Here is a 22,580-nt window from a genome sequence, read left to right on the forward strand (position 1 = left end):
ATTTTTTAAGATTTCATTTATTTATTTGACAGAGAGCTAGAGCCAGAGAGCACAGGGGAACGGCAGAGGGAGAGGGAGAAGCAGGCTCCCCACTGAGCAGGGAGCCCAATGCAGGGCTTGATCCCAGAACCCTGGGATCATCACCTGAGCCAAAGGCGGTGCTTAACCGACTGAGTCACCCAGTTGCCCGTTTTGTTTTTAAAGGTATTATTTATTTGAGACAGAGAGAAACAGAGACAGTGAGAGCATGAGCAGGGAGGAGAGGGAAAAGCAGACTCCCCAATGAGCAGGGAGCCCAACATGGGGCTCAGTCCTAGGACCCTGGGATCATGACCTGAGCCAAAGGCAGATGCTTAACCAACTAAGCCACCCAGGTGCCCCTGTATATCTATTTTTTTTTTAATTATGTATATCAAGAGGCTTACCTAAAACATCTTATAGTTTTAACAGTCTACTTTAAGCTGAGAACGACTTGACTTTGATTGCACAGAAACACTCTATACTTTCTCTTCCCCGTGCATTTTGTGATTGATATAATCACTTACATCTTATTATATGGACTCCCTAAGTTATTGTCATTATAATTATTTCTTAAGGCTTTTGTCTTTTAACTTTTCTACAAGAATTGAAAGTGATTTATGTACCGCCGTAACAGTATGAGTATTATGTATTTAACTATATACTCACCTTTACCAGTAAATTTTATATTCATATGTTTTCATGCTGCTAATTAGTGTCTTTTTTCATTTCAGCTTGAAGAACTGTCTTTGGCATTTCTTGTAAGGCAGGTCTAGCTGTGATGAAAGCCTTAATTAGGAAAGCCTTATCTTCCTTCATTTCTGAAGGACAGCTTTGCAAGGCATAGTATTCTTGATTGGCAGTTTTTTCCTTTCAGCACTTTGACTCTGCTATCTCATTTACTTCTAGCCTGCAAGGCTTCTGCAGAGAAACCTAGGGCTATCTAGTTTGTGTCGAGTCTCTTTTTCTTTGGTTTTTGGAGAACTTTTTTGTGTCTTGGTGTAGGTCTTTTAAAATTCAACTTATTTGGAATTCTTTGAGCTTCATGAGTCTGAATGTTTATTTGCTTCCCCAGAATTGGGAACATTTCAGCTGTTATTTCCTAAAATGGTTTTCTGCTTCTCACTCTTTCTCTCCCTTTCCCTTCCTTTCCCCTCCCGGGATTCCCATTATGTGTATATTTGTTCGTTTTTGAAGTCCTATAAGTCCTTTAGGCTGTCTTCACTCTTTTTCATTCTTTTTGTTCCTCTGACTGAATCATTTTGAATAACTTCGTCTTTAAGTTTACTCTTTTTCTTTTTTTTTTTTTCTGTTTGATCAAGTCTGTTTTTGAATCCCACTCATGTATTTTTCAGTTCAGTTATTGTATTCTTCGGATCTAGTGTTTGGGTTTTGTTTGTTTGTTTCTATGTCTTTGTTGATATTCTGTTTGTTGTATCATTTTCCTGATTTTGTTGGCTGTCTATCCATGTTCTCTTCTCACTGAACTATTTTTTGAAGGTTATATTCATTATATATATGATTTTATTTATTTGACAGAGAGAAGAGAGAGAGAGAGCACAAGCAAGCAGAGCAGCAGACAGAGGGAGAGGGAGAAGCAGGCTCCCCACTGAGCAGAGAGACCGACATGGGGCTTGATCCCAGGACCATGGGATCATGACCTGAGCCAAAGGCAGATGCTTAACTGACTGAGCCACCTGGGCACCCCTAAGATTTTATATTTTTATTTTTTTACGTATCTCTACCCCCAATGTAGGACTCGAACTCACAACCCAGAAATCAAGAGTCGCACACTCCTCCAACTGAGCCAGCCAGCACCCCTAACTCACTGAGCTTTTTAAAGATGATTATTTTGACTTACACTTCTGCTATACCGTAAGGAGGTAGTTCACTAGTCTCAGGAGGATAACAGACATGTAGCTGAGAGCCTCCCGCTCCCAACTCTAACTAGCCTACGTTAGCTGACAGCCAGCCAAGCCCCAGGCAAGAGAACAAGCCCAGCTAAGATAAGCAGAGCCTCCTAGCCAGTCCTGAGCTGATCCTAGATGTATGAGAAACAAATATTTATTGTGTGTTATTCAGGTTTCAAGGTTGGTTGTTATGTAGCACTATTGTGATTGGTGACTGCTCCATATAGTACAAAAGTGGTGCATGAAGCATGCACAAGCCCACAGATGCTGAGAAGAGGTGGGTGGGCAGAGAAAGGAAAGTCTAAACCCAGAACAAGTTTCTGTTCCACTGAGGGTAAAACATTGCTCTTTCAATGATAAAAGGGGCTCAGTGTGATACGACTGCCCCCAGATTTCTGGCTGGTGTGGGGTGGGTATAGAACCAGTCCTGGCTTCTTTCTCATTCATGCCTTCCCAGGGGAGGACTGACTTAAACCAAGTGAAGAATTTGGACGGTGTAATTAAGATGTGCAGAGCCCAGTTCTCAGCAGCTGGCTTGACCACAGCATGTTATATTTTTAATTGTTCTCCAAGTTGCCAGTGATCTGATCCCCAATAATTCGTTTGTTTAGGTGCAGCATCCACTAGTCCTTGGAGGTTTTCTTTGTCAACAAATGGATAATCTATGTAAAAGGCTGAAGGTCCCTTTGCCGGGTAGAAGGCAGAAGTGTCGGACATAGCAGAATCCTTCCTCAAAGGTCTCTGCCTTAAGCGTCTATAAACTGACTCAAGGAGGTTGTGACTCCAGTAGGGTGGCCCTCGTCCACCTCTTTTGGACCTACATTTTAGCTTATTTTGTCATATAAATAATTTGGGGGGCATCACACCCAAGTTTCTGTGTGGGCATCACTCCCCATAGGACTGCATTACATCAGCCATGTCTCCTATGAGAAGTGGTCCCCTTTTAAACACTCAGATTCCTCTCATCACCATGGAGATCATAGAGCATTTCAACTGCTTCCCCCCTACAGGCACCCCATCAACTTTCTCTTGTGCAGGAGGGAGGTGATAAAATGAGGAGTGTCTCAAAGCGGTTGGAGCTTCAGTTGTCTCAATCTTTCCAAGTCTCCTACATACCATCATTCCAAATGCCACAATTCTGTTTCCCTAGGGCCACCCAAACTTTTCATGTTACAAATACAGCAGGACTGTATTTGTATCAATTTAGCTGAGTAAGTCAGTGACCTGCAGGATCAAGGTGTTTATAGAAAACCTTCTATACCTTGATACTGACACTCATAATTTCTGAATTTGTCTATGATGACAGCTAATAAACCCTTCACCACAGGAAGCAGTTGACTCCAGAAGGCCAACCACAACCGATATTTAGATATTTTACTACCACATGCCTTGGTCTTGTAGTTTTCCACCCAAGGCCCAACACTGAATTCAAAGTATCTCACATTTCCCTCAGGTTTATCATCTCCAACCCATTCTCTGGTATTAACTTCTCTATCAGGGCTCTTTTGGGTTGCAAGTAACTAACGCTGGCCAAGTAAAGCAAATAATGAATAGATCGGATGGATACTGGGTAGCCCAGAGAATCAAAGGAAAAACTAAACAGTCAGTCCTCAAGAAGGACAGTTACCAAAACAGCTCTATCTGTACAGGAACTAATAACAGTCAGTGCTACCATTGGAATGACCTCTGAGTGTGTCCTTCTGCTCAGGGAGCCCAACAGGCACCAGTATCAGCCTTTGGTTGAGGTAGGGGCAGGGCACTATGGCATTCCCACAAAATGGAGTAGTCTCCAGAAAGGGGAAGGGATTTTTTTCTTGGTAAAAACAGCAAAAACTGCCTCAGTAACAAAGCCAGCTCATGTGAAAGGAAGGTTAAAGATACAGGAGTTCTTAGGAAACCCAAAAGTGGGCAATTCAGCCAGGATCCACAAGGTACTAGGGTGGGTGAGGGGGCCAGGGGCCAAGCTTCCCCCCAACTATATGACCTTATTCCAGACCTGTTTGTGCATCAGCACACCCAGCCCCAACCTATGACCTCTCAGGTAGTCCTTAGTCTGAGTCGGACTGCACAATGGGAGCCCAAGAGCGCCAATCAGCTGAGACCAAGGGGGAGTCAAATTTATTGGCATAAACATGGTGGCTGGGGCATGGTTACCTCTACAACTGACACATGGTGGAGGCATTCCTAAAGAATGAAAGTGTTTGTCAGGCAACCCCAAATGACCTTCACTTAATTCCCTTCCTCTACTTCCTCTTGTAATATACTCTTCAGGAAATCAATCTTACGAGAACTGGCCCTCTTACCCTGAACTACGCTGATACCCCTCAGCATAGAGGGGTCTGTCTCAAGGAGTCAGACATCACAAGAGATAACCATAATTCGATGGGCTTTCATTTTAATATAAATAATTTCTAATAATATGAAAGAACCCGGGACTCTGCCACTGTCAAATTCCAGAGTAGTTAGAATTAAATGAAAACCACATTTTTATAGCCCAAGGAGTAGAATCCAGTCATGTGACATGCAGATTAGAAGGGGTCAAGTATATAAACACCTCCTTTGTGTCCTAGAGTCAAGGACACAGCAATTCCAAATTGGGTATGATGCAAACCACAGTTGTAGCTAACAGTGATCCAATTAGCAACCTGGCCAAAAATCTCTGATCATAATGGAATTACAGACATGTTTAAAAATTACCTCTCAATTTACCTGGGATCATACCGTATCAAATTGCATGAGAGGTTTCAGGTGGCAAAGTCAGATTAAAATAAGGGAAATGACTCCCCTGAAAACTATTAACCTCAAGGAAGAGTTAGGAGTAGACACTTTAAAGAGATTCTAGGGGCACCTGGGTGGCTCAGTCAGTTAAGCATCTGCTTTTGGCTCAGGTCATGATCTCAGAGTCCTTGTATTGAGACCCACGTGGCACTTCCTGCTCAGTGGGCAGCTGAGTGGGCCTGCTTCTTTCTCCCTCTGCCTATGCCTGCTGCTCCCCCTGCTTGTGCTGTCAAAACCATAGTATCAACATTTTTATGTTAAGGGATCACTCTTGTTTGTATTTTTTTTCCTTGAGAGAATCTTGTGTTTGAGATTAAAAATTAAAAATGCTGACTCAAATAACTAGTGTTTATTATCAAATCTAAAAACACTATTGGAATATATAGAAGTACATTTAAAAATGTGGAATCCTGTAGTATTTAAAATCTCTTAGAAGTAATTGTTGAAACAAATACTTAAAAATGTAGTAAGACTTGTAAGCCAAACTTAAAGGCCTAAGGAGGCACTAAGCTTTTGGATTTAGAGTTGTAAGAAAAACTGTATTACCAACCCCAAACACTTAAAATGGACAAAAGAAGAGACTGACAAATATCTTATTTTTAACTTTATTTTTATTGTTGACACTATTACAGATAGATAGAACAACCACAACCATATTATCAAACCAAAAAGCTGTGCACAGAAACAAGATGAAGAAAGTATATCAAGATGTTAACCACAGTCTTTGGATGGTGAAAATATGGGTGAGTTTCTCTTCTACATTTCTGCAACTTCAAAGTTTCTATGATGAACACATACAGTGTTTATAATGGAAATATATGTGATAGAGGTGGATTACCAAAACACTATGATAAAGACCATTCGAGGAAACCAAGACAAAATAACCATAATCCCACAACAACCACACAACTATTTAACTGTTTTCCATATTTCTTCCCATCTTTGACTCTATGTATACTTATCATTAACATCCTAATTATCATAGACTGGTGCACAGATCAAGATGTTAACAGCAATTGTTGCTGGGTGTTGGGAATATGGGTGAATTTCTTTTCTTCCAGTTTACTGAATTTTCCAAAGTTTCCTATGAGTATGTATTATATTTGTAATGGAGAAATACAGACATAAGATTTAATACCAAAACACCAAAGGTATTTGAGACAATATATTTAACCATAATCCCACAATGACAACACTATTTTAATTATTTTCTGTATTTTTTTCATTTTAGACTTTATGCATACATATTTAACACTGTTATAATCACAAGCTTGTGCACTAACACAAGACGGAGGAAACAGATCAAGATGTTAACAGTAGTTGTTGTGTATTGGGAATATGGGTGACTTTTTTCTTTTTTCTAATTTAGTGTATTTTCCAATTTTTCCTCTGGGTATGTATTATGCTTGTAATGTAAACACACATAATAAACTTTGTTATCAGAACACTATTATAAGGAACATTTGAAGACATTAAGATGAAAGTATTTAACCATAATTCCACAAAGATAACATAACGGCTATTTTGAAAACACATTTTGACACAGTTATAATCATAAACCTGTGCACAGAAACAAGAATAAATGAGATGTTGAAGAGTATATCTGTCTTTGGATGGTTGGAATATGGATTTTTTCCTCCACTTTTCTGTATTTTCCAAGTGTCTGATAATGAGTTCAAATTATGTTCACAATGGAAAGGTGATTATAAACTTTTTAGTTAACACTACCATAAAGAACATTCAAAGAATTTAAGAAAATAATGCTCAACTATAAGCCTACAACAGCAACAACAACACAACAGCTTTTGACTATAAGCATACATTTTTAATCACTTATAACTGTAGTATAAATATAATTCTGTGTCCTGCTTTTTCCACTCAATATTCCGTAAATATATTTCCACGTTGCTACATAACTCTTCATGATTATCATTTTTAAACAGCTGCATGACAGTCCATGGGTACCTTCACGTAATCATTCTCCTACTGTTTGGCATTTATGTTGTTCTTAATTTTTCACTAACATAAGGTTGGAATGGGCACCCTGACATTTGGCAAGTTAATGCTGCCAACAGCGATAAACCCAAATTCACCCCAATAACATCAATGCTGGTTCCCATCTAAAGGGTCCTCCTGTGATGTGGGGCCTCAGTGCTCCTTGGATGTCCATTCCAACCTCAGGTCTTTCTATGCAGCTGGCCCTCACCTACACCGAAAAGGCCCCTTCTTAACTGCCCAGGACATCCTGCTCAATTCATTCCCACCAACCTGGCCTTCTAAGCCTTGCTTCCCACGTTTCCTTCTGTCTGCTTCCTTACCCTCTTAGATCTGGTGATGTATCAGGACTCCCTTCTTTGGCTTCCTCATTTCTGCTTCATGCTTTCAACACTACAACCTCCCTTGACTTTGGCATTCCCTGCAGCTCTGACATACACTCTCAGAGCCCCAACCATGCGGATCTAGGAGAGTGAGATTTAGACACGTTCCCCCAGCAGGTATATTAATTTTGCTTGCTCAAATTATCTGCTGTTATTTTTTGCTCACTTAATCTACAGATCCACTTTAAAATTTTTTTTTTAATTTTTTTTTTCCAGCCAACTCAAAGCCAAAAAATTTAATAGTCATTATGCAAGGGGAGGGGAAGCAAAAGGAGCACAGGTGGTCCACAGAACAGGACACAGGAAACCTCAAGCTATGAGGTCAATTTGTGATTAAGTGGAAAACTGAGGTGATCAGACATATATGACACTAATGGATAGCTCGGAAATACTTAGAAGGGCTGAAAGAGGGAGGAACAGATGGTAAGGAAACAAATTAAGGCTGCTGGGGAACCTGAGTCCATGTTAAGCTTAAGTTGACTGTAAAGAAAGCTTTTTTTTTTTTTTTTTTAATTTTTAAAATGCAAGTTAGACATGGGGTGGAGGGTCAGACAGGTGAAGACAAGAATTAAGCGATAGAAAGCTCTAAGGATACTAGCTCCTGGGCACCCAGGGTGCAAACTGACTTGTGGCCATATAATACTAATGAAGCCACACTGCTACTTGTCACTTAAGGCAGGAAGCACACAAAGGAAGTGATGGAAATTGTAAGCCTGCATCCTTATTTACAACATGAAAGCCTCTCCCTCTGCTTCTCAATCATCAGTAGGCACTACTGTGATCTAGTGATGGTTACAACCCACTCTTTAAAGGCAAAAGCATAAGATTTATAGGGAAAAGCTTCGGCTTTTATAAATTCACTATCAAACACACATCAAGTTGGTTAAAAAAAAAACCTTGTAATATTTTTGCATGAGAATCACTGCAAGGTACAAGGTGTCAACCAATCACTTTGGGTCACAAAAGGCCAATCCACATATTGTAAAGGCTTACACAGCATTAGGTTCCAAAGTGTTGGTGTAGACAAAAAGGCTGAAAAGGAAGTTCCAAGTACTTCTCTTTTCAAACAGCAAAGAATAAAAGACATTTTACCTTTCATGCTTACACTTTTATAGGAATACTTAACGGTAAGGAACAATACACAATTACTCAAAACGATACTGATGGGGTTCAAATAATGCACAATTAAGTCTTTCTCAGAATCTAAGATACTTAGAAATATATTCTAATTTGTTGCTCTCTTCCTCCTCCAAAAAAAAAAAAAATCAGTACCAGGTAAGGTACCTCTGCACAGTAAACTGTAATTGTATATTAAATCCAAATATATGTGATTACTGTTTTGCTATGATATGCTATTTTATATACATTGCAGGGAACATTATATATAGGCTACAGAAGTGTCATTTACATTTGACTGGGGCTATTTCTGTAATGTCAAAAACTTCTAGGATTTTCCCTCAATAGATTACTCAGATGAAAGGTATGTGCTATAGCTTTCCCACATGCATACACCGATGTGTGATGGGGGAGAGCTAAAACCAAAGGAGTTTCCACCTTTGGTCTCTTTTTAGTCTGTGTTGTCTGATATTAAAAGTCAGGTGTGTACATGCCAAGGTAAGTTTCCTTCTGACATTATTATGGATTGGTTTGAAGTCTCTGATTTAGTAGGGGTCAAGTTCTAAATGAAGGTTTCCTAACCTTTGTACTTGTGTTCTCAGCCGGTGTGAGTATTCTGGTGTCTAGCAAGGGACAGGCGATCAGTGAAAAGCTGCCCACAGACATCACATTTGAAGTACTTGTCATCGGCCCTATCGTTGTCACTAGTGCTGGTGCTGGCATGTTCAGTGTAGCGTGAGCTTTCCCCATAGACATTTCCAGGCTCAAATATTATCACCCTGGCATGGGTTTTCAGGTGCTCACCATAGGCTGAGTTGGAAGTGAAGGTTTCTCCACATTCCCTACAGTCATAGTATGGTTCTTCAACTTGAATCTCTTGATCTTCACCTTCTTCTTCTGGGTCTTCGATCCCTGCCCCATCTGGCTCATCAGCATCTCCCTCTGGCTCTTCAGCCTTTCCCTCTGGCTCTTCAGCTCTTTCTTCTGGGTCTTCAATCCCTGCACCATCTGGTTCATCAGCATCTCCATTGGGCTGTTCAGCCTCTCCGTTGGGCTGTTCGGCCTCCCCATTTGGCTCTGCAGCCTCCCCATCTGGCCCTTCAGCCTCTCCATTGGGCTCAGCAGCCTCCACATTAGGCTCAGCAGCCTCCACCTCTGGCTCAGCAGCCTCCACCTCTGGCTCAGCAGCTTCTACATTTGATCCCTGGATCCGCAGAACTTCTCGTGGAACAAGGACATTGGCTTCAACCTCCTGGGCTCCTTCTTCTTCTTCTTCTTCGAGATGAAGCTTCTGATGTTTAGTGAGAACTGTGTTATGAATGAAGGACTTCCCACAGTCCTTGCATTCATAGAATGGTGAATCTCTTTTGGGGGGCTCAGTAAGAAATGAGGTGTGAACGAAGGAGGCCCCATAATCATAAGGCTCATCCTTCTCATGAATTCTCATGTGCTCCCTAAGGTCTGACTGATTGAGGAAGGATTCTCCACATGTTTTACATTCATAGTGTTTCTCTTCGGTTTGACTTCTCTGAAACTCAGTAAGGGCTAAGCCTGGACTGACTGCATCTTCACTTCTCTGGCCCTGCTCCGGCAAATCCTCTCCAGTATGAATTCTCATATGTTCACTAAGGACAGAGCCATGAATGAAGTCTTGTCCACACACGTGGCATTGAAGGGATGTTCCTGCAGGAGGATTCTTCTGTGGGGCACGAGGCCTCCGTGGGTTAATGACCAAGGGTTGCATAAAAGGCTCATCATACCTTCTATGACCAAAGAATTGATCTTGCTCATGGATTTTCTGATGCTCAAAAAGGAATGAGCTATGAACAAAAGATTCCCCACATGCAGGGCATTCATAGAGCTGCTCTCCAATATAATCTTTCTGATATTCGCTGACAGAATGGGTATGGATTACAGAATGTGTGTACTCCCGACTATCGATGAGATACTCTCTGCCATGAACCTTCTGATGATCCTTAAGGTCTGCACGATCTGCAAAGCCCAGCCCACAGTCCTTACATCCATAGATTGTGTCTTCAGGCTCATCCTGCTCGTCCCGCTCATCTGGCTCATCCTGCCGAGGCTCTTCTTGCCGAGGCTCTACCTGCCGAGGCCCATCGAGGCCTATGCCCTGAATAACAGAGTTTCCAAAGAGCTTCCGACCATGGAATTCTTCTCGGGCATAGATTTTCTGATGCGCACCAAGCTCTTCAATGGTGGCAAAGCATTCCCCACACTCCTTACATTTGTTGCGCACTTGCTGTTCAGCATAACTCGTCTGTGCCTGCTCCTCGGTGTAACTCATCTGTGCTGGTTTAGTGTAATTCATCTGTGCTGGTTTAGTGTAACTCAGCTGCATTGGGTGTTCAGAGTAACTTATCTGCACTGGGTGTGCAATGTAACTCGTCTGTGCTGGCTGTTTAGCGTAACTCGCCTGTGCTGGCTGTTTAGCGTAACTCGTCTGTGCTGGCTGTTTAGCGTAACTCGTCTGTGCTGGCTGTTCAGAGTATCTCATCTGCGCGGGATGTTCCGCGTAACTTGTCTGTGCTTGTTCAGCGTAACTTGTCTGAGGGTCAGTAGAGGCTAAGCTGCGAATTACAGATCGTTCATAGTTTTTACTTCCAGAAGGTTTCTTTCTATCATGAATCTTCTGATGCTCAGTGAGGTCGGAGCTACGAACAAAGGATTCTCCACACTCTGGACATTCATAGAACTTCTCTCTAGGGCGAAATGTTTGAGGTTCACCAAAACGTAGGGAGTGAATTACAGAGGTCTCATAGTTCCTACGCTCAATGTTTTTTTTCTTAGCACGAGCCTTCTGATGTTCGCGGACATTTGAGCTGGGAATAGACGACTCACTGGACCCCTGACTAGTAAGACTTTTCTGAGGTTCGATACGAGATACGCTTTGTATAACAGAGTCCTTGTAGTTGTTACTCTTAGCCCCTTCATAAGCGTTCTCTCTGGCAGGAGTTTTCTGTTGCTTATCACGAAGGTCTGAACTGTAAGTGGAAGATTCTCCCTTTTCATCACATTCAATGACTTCATTTCCATTGCAATTTTTGGGAGGTTTGAAAGCAGCTAAGCTATGGATAACAGACCTCTCATATTTCTTTCCTTCGGAATTCTCTCCAGCAGGGACTTTCTGATGTTCAGTAACACCTGAGCTCTGAATGGTAGACTCTGCAATCACTTGTGGTTTACTCGGCCCTACTGCACTATGACTTTTCTGAGCTTTAGCAAAGGCTAAGCTATGAATAACAGACCTCTCATATGGTTTCCTCTCACAGGCATTTTCTTTAGCAGGAATCTTCTGGTTGTCATCAGGGTTAGAGCTGATGGTGAATGCCTTCTCATTCTCCTCATTTTCAGGTGGTCTTGTTATAGTATGACTCTTCTGAGATTCAGTGAAGGGCACGCTATGAATGACAGACTTCTCGTATCCCCTGCCTTCAAAGAGGTTCTTTCGAGTATGAATTTTCTGATGCTCACTGAGGTCCGAGCTTTGCCTAAAGGCATCCCCACCATCTTTAAAGTCATAGAGCTTCTCTTTTGAGTAAGATTTCTGACGCCTTTTAAGGGACTGACCAGGAATAAAGGTTTCCTCGCACACTTTACCCTTATTTTCAAATAGGTTTCCTCTAGTATGGGTCTTCTGATGTTCTTTCAGGGATGAGCTATGATGGAAGGTCTCCCCACACACCTTACATTCATACATTTTCTCTTTACCATACATTTTCTGAAGCTCATTAAGGGGTGGGCTGGGTTTAAAGGCTTCCCCATGCTCATTATCTTTGTCATCTCTACCATGGGTTTTCTGGTGGTCAATCAGGGCAGAACTATGAAGGAAGGTTTCCTTACATACCTTACATTCATAGAATTTATCTTTTCCATATATTTTCTGAAGCTCACTGAAGGTTGGGCTAGGCATGAAGGGCTCCTCATACTCCTCGTCATTACATTCTGCAAGATGCTCTCTAGCATGAATTTTCCGATGTTCGGCAAGAGCAGCACTCTTATTGAAGGTTTCCCCACACTCCTTACATTCAAAGCGTTTCCCCCCAGCCTGACTTTTCTGAACCTCACTGACAGCCACACTATGAATAAATGATTCACCATACTCATACAGATTCTCTCTAGTATGCATGATCTGATGTTCAACAAATTCTGAAATCACACTGAAAGACCTCCCACACTCATCACACACATAGGGCATTGCCCCAAAATCAAGTGGGTGCGACTCGGTGAAGGAGGGGGCGCTAAGGCTGCTCATGCTCATGGCTTTTCTCATTTCACTACATTCAAAAGGTCTCTTCCTTGCATAGCCTTTCTGCTCATGAACGGAGCCCTTCCCATCAGTGTCAAACTGATAGCGCCTTTTTCTTTCAAGAACTCTCTTTTTGGAAACAAGACTCGAGTTAAAATTATAGCTTCCCCCAAAGGCATTCCCTTCATAGCCCCTCTCCTGAATCACCGACTCCCTCTTGTTGAATGAAACTTCTTTCCAATCATTATCTGGCCTTCTAGGGAACCTCTGCGACCGATCATTAGATTCCCTGGCCCTTCCCGATTTGGAATTGCGTGAAACATCCTTGATGAATTTTTCCATTATCACCCCGTGGGAAGATTCATCTTCACAAATTCCCCGCCGATGGGTCGACTTTTTGGTTTCAGGCATGGTTTTTAGACCTGAAAAGAAACCCCAAATATAAATACTCCCTAGTCCCTGTACGTGTGAGAAATAACAGTGGGACTTCTGAGATGACAGCGTGAATATAAAATGTAAGAGATTTACCAATACGTACAGACAGCTCCCATCTCACTACCTAAAGTGGCCACTAGCTGTGATCTGCCTAGTGCTTACCTCGACTGGTGCTCGGGTAGGCACTTCTCTTTGACCTCGATGAATGCCCTTGTGTCATGTGGGAGTGGCCGTCGTCTTCAGCAAGCTGAACCCCTGTTCACAAAAATAATATGACTTATAGCTTATATAGTGAAGTTGGGTACAAGACTCATCACCATAAGATGGTGTCTACCTTCCTACAAATCACTAAACAGGAGATAGCCCATACCCAACTCCTCGAACGTCTTCTATGTGCAGTCCCACATCCTTACTGTCCACTTCTCAGCCCATTCTAGCCTGAATTTTTTTTTAAAGATTTTATTTATTTGACAGAGATAGAGACAGCCAGCGAGAGAGGGAACACAAGCAGAGGGAGTGGGAGAGGAAGAAGCAGGCTCCCAGCAGAGGAGCCTGATGTGGGGCTCGATCCCACAACGCTGGGATCACGCCCTGAATTTTAACTAATTCTCCTGACTCCCCCTAGAAATCTGTACAGAGACCACCCATGTCCTTAAACCCAGTGCAACCTTTTTATTCTTCACCCTTTCATAACCACCTTTTAAATCCTGACACCCTCTTTTTCACTACCTGCCATGGTTCTCTTCTTCCTTGACTCTTTTCTCCAGCTGTTCTCTGAACACCAGAGCTCTCCAAGGCTCCACTGCCTTGCACGGCTCTCTCCCCCCAGCGTTAGACCTGCACAGCCAATTGCCCACTATGACTGGAGCTAGATGACACTGAGGACAGTCCAAACGGGAACTCAGGATCCCATTCTACATGTGTATTTAAAAATCTTCACTGCAGGGGTGCCTGGGTGGCTCAAGCGTCTGCCTTTGGCTCAGGGCGTGATCTCAAGAGCCCTGGGATCAAGCCCCGCATCGGGCTCCCTGCTCCGCTGGGAAGCCTGCTTCTTCCTCTCCCACTCCCCCTGCTTGTGTTCCCTTTCTCGCTGGCTGTCTGTCAAATAAATAAATAAAATCTTAAAAAAAAAAAAAAAACTTCACTGCCACCTCTCTAGAAAAAAGTACCAACTCTTGTGGCAAGAGATACCTCCCCATTCTCTTCCACCTTGTACAATACACTCTTCACCCAAAGCCAGAATGATTTCTCAAAAACATAAATCTCATCATTTACTTCTCTCCTTGAAATATTTCAAAGGCTTCTTATTACCCTTATTGAACTTTAGTTCAAATATATTAACATCAACTCTAATATCCCACATCTTTAAGAATAAGGTGACAAAAAGCTTCAATGACTAGGTCTGGAGTAACTGACAGAAGCAGCTGCTTACCCAGAGAGAGCAGCTTCCTATAGTTCTCCATGTTGTCCTGAATCGGGTTCTGAGGCTTCCTGTCCTCAGTCAGGTTCACAACATCCTGGTATGACACTGCATCCTAAAACACCAAACACAGACCTCTCAATGGAGTCTTTCCACGGGCATCCAAGAGAGAAGAATTCTGGCAACATGGGTGCTATACATACAAAGATATGTAGAAAGTGCTCACAGTGTTTGGGGTTCTGAGTGATCCAAGGCAAGTTTTACTACGGACCTACTTTGTACCTACCTTGGCGCTATACTCTGAGGAAGATCCAAAAGACGTATGACACATATTCCTTGCCCTCATGCAGCTTATAATTTGGTTGGAGAGAAAAGACTCATGAAACAATTAGAGAACAATAAACAATAAAGTGGGGTACAGATAATCAGTGCTAAATAAGTTTGGTAGAGGGACAGCTCAGGGTTTTATAGAAGGACTTGGGTGGGACCTTAAGTGTTAAGACTTTGACACAGAGGAAAGGTTGGGGGGGGAGAGCTTCAACAGGCCAAACATCAATTATGCGTGGCATATACAAGGACAGAAGGAAAACGTGTTTCGGCAGCCATCTGGTCAGGATCTGTGACTTAAGCCTCCCTCCACGGTCCCACTCTGTCCTGTGCTCACCTTCAATGTACAACATGGATACATGGTGGGCTCTTCTAGGTGTGGACAAGTTCCAAATAACCCAGATGTAACTTTAAGTACGGAATGCCTTCATTTTATAGCTGCCTCTTCCACTTTCACGGCTACATCTTTAAAAATAATTTTAAAATTCCCTGCATTACTCAGAAGAGTCTCCTATGCAGGATCTCAAAGGACCTTTTCTTACTGCTGCACTAGAATGTCACTGGTCTCAGGGAAGCATGGTCCCAGGGAGTACCTCACCAAGGCCTGGAGACAGACTTAAGGATGGACACAGCACCATGGGAAGCCCGCAGGTTTTGGAGCCAGAGAACACTCAAGGGTCAAAGGAGAACTGTACCATTTATGAGCCATGCAACCTTGGGAACAGAAATCTTTCTGAGCCTCAGGTTCTTCATCTGTAAAACGGAGAGTTAGGCATCAACCTGCCTTGCAATACTGTGGGTGAGGATTTTCTGCAATGTGATGTGTTGTTTAAACATCAAGAAAAATTACATAAAAAAATGTAAATCACTATGTAAAGATATCTTGATACTAAATTTATTACAGTTTCTTTCTGGGAAGTGGCATTATAGCCACGTGAAATATAGCAAAAAAAGTGTGTGCACAATTAGGTGTATCTCCGATGGAGAAAAATAAATAGGCACATATACTGGGATTTAAGAGGAAAGCCTCATTTATGCAACTGCCAACATCCAGTGATAAAAAGCAAAAACCACACCCAAAACTAAGCAGAGCTTCAAAAATGAAATTCTTTCTAGGTCCAGGCTGAGAATTCCTAGAACAACAAATAAGCTACATAGCTCAGGAGGCACTGCAAACTCAGTATAACTGCCACCCCATAAAGCTAACTTGCATCATTTTTGCTGGGTGCCAATCTCCTATCCAACAGCAAGTTCAAGAGCAAAAGCTATGCTATGCTCAGGTTTGTGACAGTGATTCCTAAGTCCCAGCACTGGTTTATTATACTATGAAGGAAAGTATGGGTGGGAACACGGATGCATTTCTGGCAAGAGGAGAGAAACCAGCTCCTAACTTGGGGGAATAGGAGAGAAACAGATGCGGTTAAGAACTTGGGGGGCACAGGGAGTCAGAAGGGTCACCAACCCTGGTGTTGACAGACCCCCAAGGATAATGGCAAAAAGGAATGGCTGTTTTTCATATCTTCTCTTCATCTGCCTGAGTAAAATAAATGCATGTTAAATTTTGAACTACATTGTTCCTATGAAAGAAAAATGACTCTCTGATTTAAAATGAAGTTAATCTATGTAAGTGGGCTTCTCTAAAGCCGTTGGTCACTTCGTATCTATAACCAAAATGGCATCTAAATTTGCACAAGCTGCAATCAAGCTACACTCGAATGGGCACCACGCAGAGAGCAGCGTGGAACCACTTCACTGTCACGGCAGGACCCACACACATAAGTGATTCAGAGATTTATGCACACTGCTAAAAGATGATGAGGATTTTGTTGTGTATACCCTCAAGATATAATTTACATCTGCTGCAGCTGCTATTACTACCACACTGAGTTAGTAGCAATCAGTGGCTTCTAGACTTTTAGACGACACAGACATGGAGCCAACTCTTCTCAGTGCCAAGCGCAGGCATTTTTTTTAAGTAGGCTCCACACCCAGCATGGAGCCCAACTCAGGGATTGAACTTAAGACCCTGAGATCAAGACCTGAGCTGAAATCAAGAGTTGGATGCTTAACCAACTGTGTCATGCAGGCACCCCTCAAGGAAGGGCATTTAAAAAGCAAAATAAGACAAAAGCCAATTACCAATCTCCTATCATCTTCATTTCATAAGAGTATTGTAACACCCCCAAAATAAGGACACTTATATTTCTCATTTCCCCACATATCAGTGAGAACTTAGTTACCGTCTGGCACAGCAGTGCTTGGGAGCCACTGATATTCATCGCAAATGCGTATCAATGAGACTTTTTTTCCCTCCAAAAATCAAGTTTAAGAAAGAGTCTATGATTTAGTATTTTTGTCTAGATTCCTAAAATTTTGGTCGCTTTGGTTTCTTCAAGTAAGGCATCAAAATTAGTGACAAACTAAGTGTGTCACAGACTTAGATTGTTTCCCTGGCACAAGGACATTTGGGCTGGAGGAACTGAGTCACCTCTGACCCCACCCACCTTCTTCCATATCCCTTCTGCTGCTGCAGGAGCTCTGCTTTCAATAACTGGACACTACCCATCCTTCCTTCTCATACACACCTGTGGATCCTTGCTTGCCTTTAGTACATAGGACAAATGACAGACCTCTCAGGGTAGGATACAAAGCCCTCCATCAGCTGATCCCAACTCATAAATCTCACTGCAGGCATCATTACTAATGTATCTCAGTGCACTGGGGACAGAGCTGAGCTCTTTGGTTGGCTATAGGAAACCAGCGACCAGGCCTACTCATGCCTTAGGCTGTCTTGGGTCTCTTGCTCTCTGTGTTCTGGCCAACCTGGCCTTTGTTTGGTTCCTGCCTCAGAGCCTTCGCCTAGGATGCCCTGACCCTGACACTTCACCTAGCCAACTATTCCTGTCCTTCAGATGTCAAACTGTTACTGCCTTCAAGGTATGTCCTTTCAAATCCAAACCAAGACCCCCATGACAATTTCTTATTAGAACTCCCAATTTTTCCTTAACAGCACTCTGGATAAGCAGTCATATATGGTATTTACATGGACATTTATTTGTGGGATTGTTGAATGCCCTTCTCTGTTGTGAGGCTCAAAGTTTTCAGGGCACCCAGGAAACTTTATCCCAGTCACTACTGTACTCCCTGACCTGGGAGAGGTCCCTAATAGTAAAAAGAGATACAGGCTCCATGCACTCAGCTACCCTTCTTCCTCTCAAAGCCCTTTCCATGCTGTGGCTCTCCTTTACAATGCCATGTTATAAGTGACCCTTCTCCTTAAAGGTCAGCTCAAATCCCAAGTCCTTTTTGCCTTCACTAACTTCCCCAGCACACTGCCTCTTAAAATTACTGCTGTAACTGGTGACAGGTAGGCTATGCCTACCACGTGCCAGGCATCATGTTAAGCACTTCATATATACATATGAATCACACTCACTCCTCCCAGCTGCCCTGCTGAGCCAATCCCACATCCATCCTGCAGAAGAGGAAACTGAGGTTCAGCTTGCTTAAGTAAATGGTCCAAGGCTGCACACCCAACAGGTGGCAGAGCTGGGCTTCAAACCCAGCTCTCGTTGGCTCCAGAGCCTCTGCTCTCACTTGCCAGTCTGCTGTATGGCTTTGAAACTTCTCTGGCTCCCCACAGTGGGCCGGCCAGAAAGATCTCCAGAATAGTTCTGCTTCCCTGGCCCAGTAGGGAACAAAGCACGACTCAGATGCTGAGTGGAAAAGTGTTCCCTCTATGTGGATAAATGAGAAAATAGGCAGGAGTCATCCCAGCCACTTGCCACCTCTGGGGGAGGATGGGCCTGGGCTCCTTGTAGAGAGTAACTGCCCCCTCCCTACACCCAGCAGGGATTCTAGGGAGCAGATGAACACACCCTCTTGGGAAAGAAAGGCATCTCTGCCATGAAAAGAAGATGGCCTTTCCAGAAAGAGAGGAAACCTAAGCATACCTGGGATCTTGACTCATAATCCATCACGGAGTCCCTACGTTTGCGCTCTCTTTCCATCGCAAAAGCTGTTTTCTCCATCAGAGGAAGGGAAAGATCCCGTTGAGGAAGTCCTGGCAAGAGAAAAGGCATCATGAAGGAATGAGGCCCAGTCTAACCCTGCATGCTCATCAGGGACATCAGAGCATGTGACTTACTGTTTTTGGGATTCCTGGTGTATGGCCAGCGGTCTCGAGACTCCAGGTCTCTGCTTCTGCCTCTCCGCTCCCGTTCCCAATCTAGCTCCCAGTCCCGATTCCGGTCCCGGTCCCAGTCCTGGTCCCATTCCCGGTCCCGGTCACCTGAGAAAGCCAGACATTCAAGGAGTTAACAAAATGCTCTGACACGTGTTCTCCCTTCATGTGTACACATACCACTTAGGAAAGGAACACTATCCTTGTTCCTCCCTTGAGGAAATGGATCCCACACTGACATCTCCAGACTCCTAAACATGATCTGGGCTCTTCCTATTACCCTAGATCTGGAACACCATTTCTGGAGGCTTTGCTTAAATGGGGCATACCGCAAAGCAAGTTCCAAAGGTTGGTTTAGAGGTTAGTCCCCCTTCAAACACTTCTGTTGGTTTCCCAGTTCCTATAAAGTCAAAAAGTTCACTGAAGAACCTTTAACAAATAAAATAGCTTTTAGAGACAAAGTAGTAATGACTTTGCCCCTCTTGGGGAGGCTGTGGGCATACCTTCAAACAGCCTGCTGCAAATTTCCAAGAGCTTTAAATACTATCTCATTATTTATTTATTTTTTTTTTAATTTCTTTCTTTTTTTTTTTTTTAAAGATTTTATTTATTTATTTGACAGAGATAGAGACAGCCAGTGAGAGAGGGAACACAAGCAGGGGGAGTGGGAGAGGAAGAAGCAGGCTCATAGCGGAGGAGCCTGATGTGGGGCTCGATCCCAGAACGCCGGGATCACGCCCTGAGCCGAAGGCAGACACTTAACCGCTGTGCCACCCAGGCGCCCCTCTACCTCATTATTTAAAAAGAAAATTGTAGGGGTGCCTGGGCGGCTCAGTTGGTTCAGCAACTGCCTTCGGCTTCAGCAACCTGCCCAGCCAGGATCCTGGGATCAAGTCCTGTGTCAGGTTCCCTGCTCAGCAGGCGAGTGTTTCTCCCTCTCCCTCTGCTCACTCACTCTCTCTCTCAGATAAATGAATATAATCTTTTAAAAAAAATTGTATTTCGGGGCGCCTGGGTGGCACAGCGGTTGAGCGTCTGCCTTCGGCTCAGGGCGTGATCCCGGCGTTATGGGATCGAGCCCCACATCAGGCTCCTCCGCTATGAGACTGTTTCTTCCTCTCCCACTCCCCCTGCTTGTGTTCCCTCTCTCGCTGGCTGTCTCTATCTCTGTCGAATAAATAAATAAAATCTTTAAAAAAAAAAAATTGTATTTCATGCCATATACTGGTGTCTGCTTTGGTGTTAAAAATGTCTCATTATGTCATCAATTAATTTACTTTCCCCTCAGATCTGTGTGTAGCAGCAGCTGCCCTGGGGAAGGTGCTGCTGTCTTCACCGAAGGCTTCATGCCCACCGTGTACTTTTATATCATGTGGCAGACTTGGCGAAAGGGGAAGCTAGACTGAAGTCTGGAAGCATGCCCCAACGGGGGGTGCGGGGCATAACCGGACAGGGTTACTCACTGCAGAAAGAAGAGGCGGAGCGTGGTGGCGGGGACTCTGCTCCCTTCCGGCTCATGCTGTCTTCGCTGCGGAGGTCACTGTTGTTGTCGTCTGAGAGGACACCAGACACTGACTTAATGAGCTATCACCTCTTGCCTGTGTTTTCGAAATAGCTCCTCCAAGCGGAGTCTGCCCTTGCCCCTACTGCACTACCCCCCACCTCAACAGGAAGCTGGAGTGATCAGATCCTCTCATTTCTTAGCTTCCTTCTGCTCCTGGGCCGGCAAGTGGCTGAGACTGCTCTCCCTCCTCACCTCTAAACAGCAGCCACAGACAACTTTCTGGGGTAATACACCCTCTGTTTCACAAAAGGGAGCCTGGACTAGAGTTGTGAGGCCCACAGAGGCTCACCAGTTGCTCATGGAGGCCCTCAATGAAGTGTTACTTTTCCTTTTCATATCACCTTAGGGTGGTGGTTCTTAACCAGGGCATTTTACTCCCCAGGGGACATTTGTCAACATCATGTTGTGGTTGTCACAGCTGGGGAGGTAATGCAACTGGTATCCTGTGGGTAGAGAGGGGCCAGAGATGTCACTGTATGTCCTACAACAAGCCCCCCCTCCCAAGGAGAACAATCCAGCCTTGAACACCAACAGTGCTGAGGCTGCGAACCCCAGGAACTCACAGCTCCCCGACGGCCTTCACCACGCTCTACAAAGTCTCACCTCCTGGCTCATACATGCCCTTGTAATTTTCCAGCAGAGTAACTAGCTTCTCACAGTTCTCTGGCTTTTTTGCCCGCACCCAAGGCTTTATCTTTTCTGGAAGGATGGTCAGGTACTGCTCAAGGACCAGGAGCTCGATGATCTCCTCCTTGGTGCGAGTCTCCGGCTGCAACCAATCGAGGCAGAGGTTTCGGAGTTTGAACAGCGTCTTCCGAGGCCCAACAAACTCCACGTAGAGGAAATTCCGAAACCTCTGATGAAAGAATTCAGGGTCAGTGGCACCTTCTCTTACGGTGGCATCCGGCTCCTTAGTCAAGTCACTGTCTAGCTCATACAGATCTGGGGCCCAAGACTTCTTGGGTTTGGTGGCAGACAAGTACTTTGGAGGCAGCATCTTTCTAAGTAAAGTTTTCACTGGAGGAACCAAACATGAGTCAACAGGAAAGACGCAGCAGCCTGTGACAGTCAGTACCCAGGGACCTGTAGATCGTAAGGAGATATACACATGTCCCAGAAGTTGAGCATCAGGCAGCAGTGTGGGGCTGCCCTACATGGGGTGTCAACAATGCTTTGCAAACAGGCCAAGGGGGCAGAGATGCACAAACCCACAATCCACAGACACACGCACAGCACACAAAGTCGGCCTCACACAGGAGCTACAAGCATGACTTCTGGGGACCACTCAGACCTGTTTGATGGTTAGCTCTGCTACTAACTGGTTTTGTGACTGCGGGCAACTCTCCAATGCCCTGGAGTCTGTCCCCTTATCTATACAAGGGGAACAAAAGCCCTCAGCCCTTTTAACACTGTGAGATTAAATAAGTTAATATTCTTAAAGGCCTAACTACCCAATGTCCACACATGGGAAATGCTCAAGGTGCTAGCCATTACTGAAAATGGAGGTCAATTTTTTTTCTCAGCAGAAATGGAAAAGAGGATATAGGGAATTAGGGCCAAGCCTGCCATTTCTGATGATTTCTGAACATCTCCATCATTGTCGAAGGTTCTACTGGCCAGAGTGGCGAGTTTGCAGGTATGCTCGGGAACCCTTCCCTCTGCACTGCACACCTTCTGATGAGGGCCTGTCCCAAAACCCAGCCTCAGGCTCTACTAACACACTTCCTCAGGTTGGTTTCCTGAGCTGTACTTATCTCTTAGGTGTTGCAAGTACTCATCACATTTATTTTTAAATACTGGAATTAATGTGCTCCTCTCCCCACAGCAAACTGTAAACTCTATTAAATGGTTTAGAGATGAATTTTTCTATCCCTGTATTGTCCAGTGCCTGCCTGACACAAAGTCAGGTATCAACAGTGAAATAACGTATTGAAAATAATGTACACAAACCCATTTTAGAATTGATTTTAGACACGGGCATGTGTTACTGTGTGCCTGCAGAAGCACAGCGAAGTTTCTGGGGAGAGAGAACATCCTGGGTTAACCTCTATGCCACTGCTTCCAAAAGAGCATTCTGGTGTGTCACCCCCCTCACCTGCCCACTCTTCTACCGGCCCCTTCTCGGTACACCCAACAACTTGGTGGGAAGCCCTGGTGGGCAGTACACTGAGGGGAAATTAAATG

At 43.9% G+C, this 22,580-nt stretch overlaps 1 protein-coding gene across 11 annotated transcripts in view; it reads right to left on the reverse strand.

The window, feature by feature from the left end:
* Positions 1-5,299: 5,299 nt before the first annotated feature.
* Positions 5,300-22,580, reverse strand: part of PEG3 (paternally expressed 3) — a 33,704-nt gene continuing 16,423 nt past the window's right edge. For 5 of the 11 annotated variants that reach the window (XM_045773445.2, XM_045773461.2, XM_045773468.2 and 2 more), the window contains 7 exons: positions 21,000-21,479; positions 20,296-20,385; positions 18,797-18,940; positions 18,603-18,712; positions 14,335-14,437; positions 13,065-13,157; positions 5,300-12,889 (listed from right to left, as the gene is read on the reverse strand). In XM_045773445.2, coding sequence (XP_045629401.1) covers positions 8,799-12,889; positions 13,065-13,157; positions 14,335-14,437; positions 18,603-18,712; positions 18,797-18,940; positions 20,296-20,385; positions 21,000-21,393 — 5,025 coding nt within the window. In that variant the 5' untranslated portion in view covers positions 21,394-21,479 and the 3' untranslated portion in view covers positions 5,300-8,798. The remainder of the gene's footprint in view (positions 12,890-13,064; positions 13,158-14,334; positions 14,438-18,602; positions 18,713-18,796; positions 18,941-20,295; positions 20,386-20,999; positions 21,480-22,580) is intronic. The other 6 variants (XM_045773494.2, XM_087853253.1, XM_087853251.1 and 3 more) reach the window with 2 other exon arrangements.

This window comes from Ursus americanus, chromosome 21 (assembly GCF_024610735.1).
Source record: "Ursus americanus isolate L20-20 chromosome 21, mUrsAme1.1.p, whole genome shotgun sequence".
NCBI lineage: Eukaryota > Metazoa > Chordata > Mammalia > Carnivora > Ursidae > Ursus > Ursus americanus.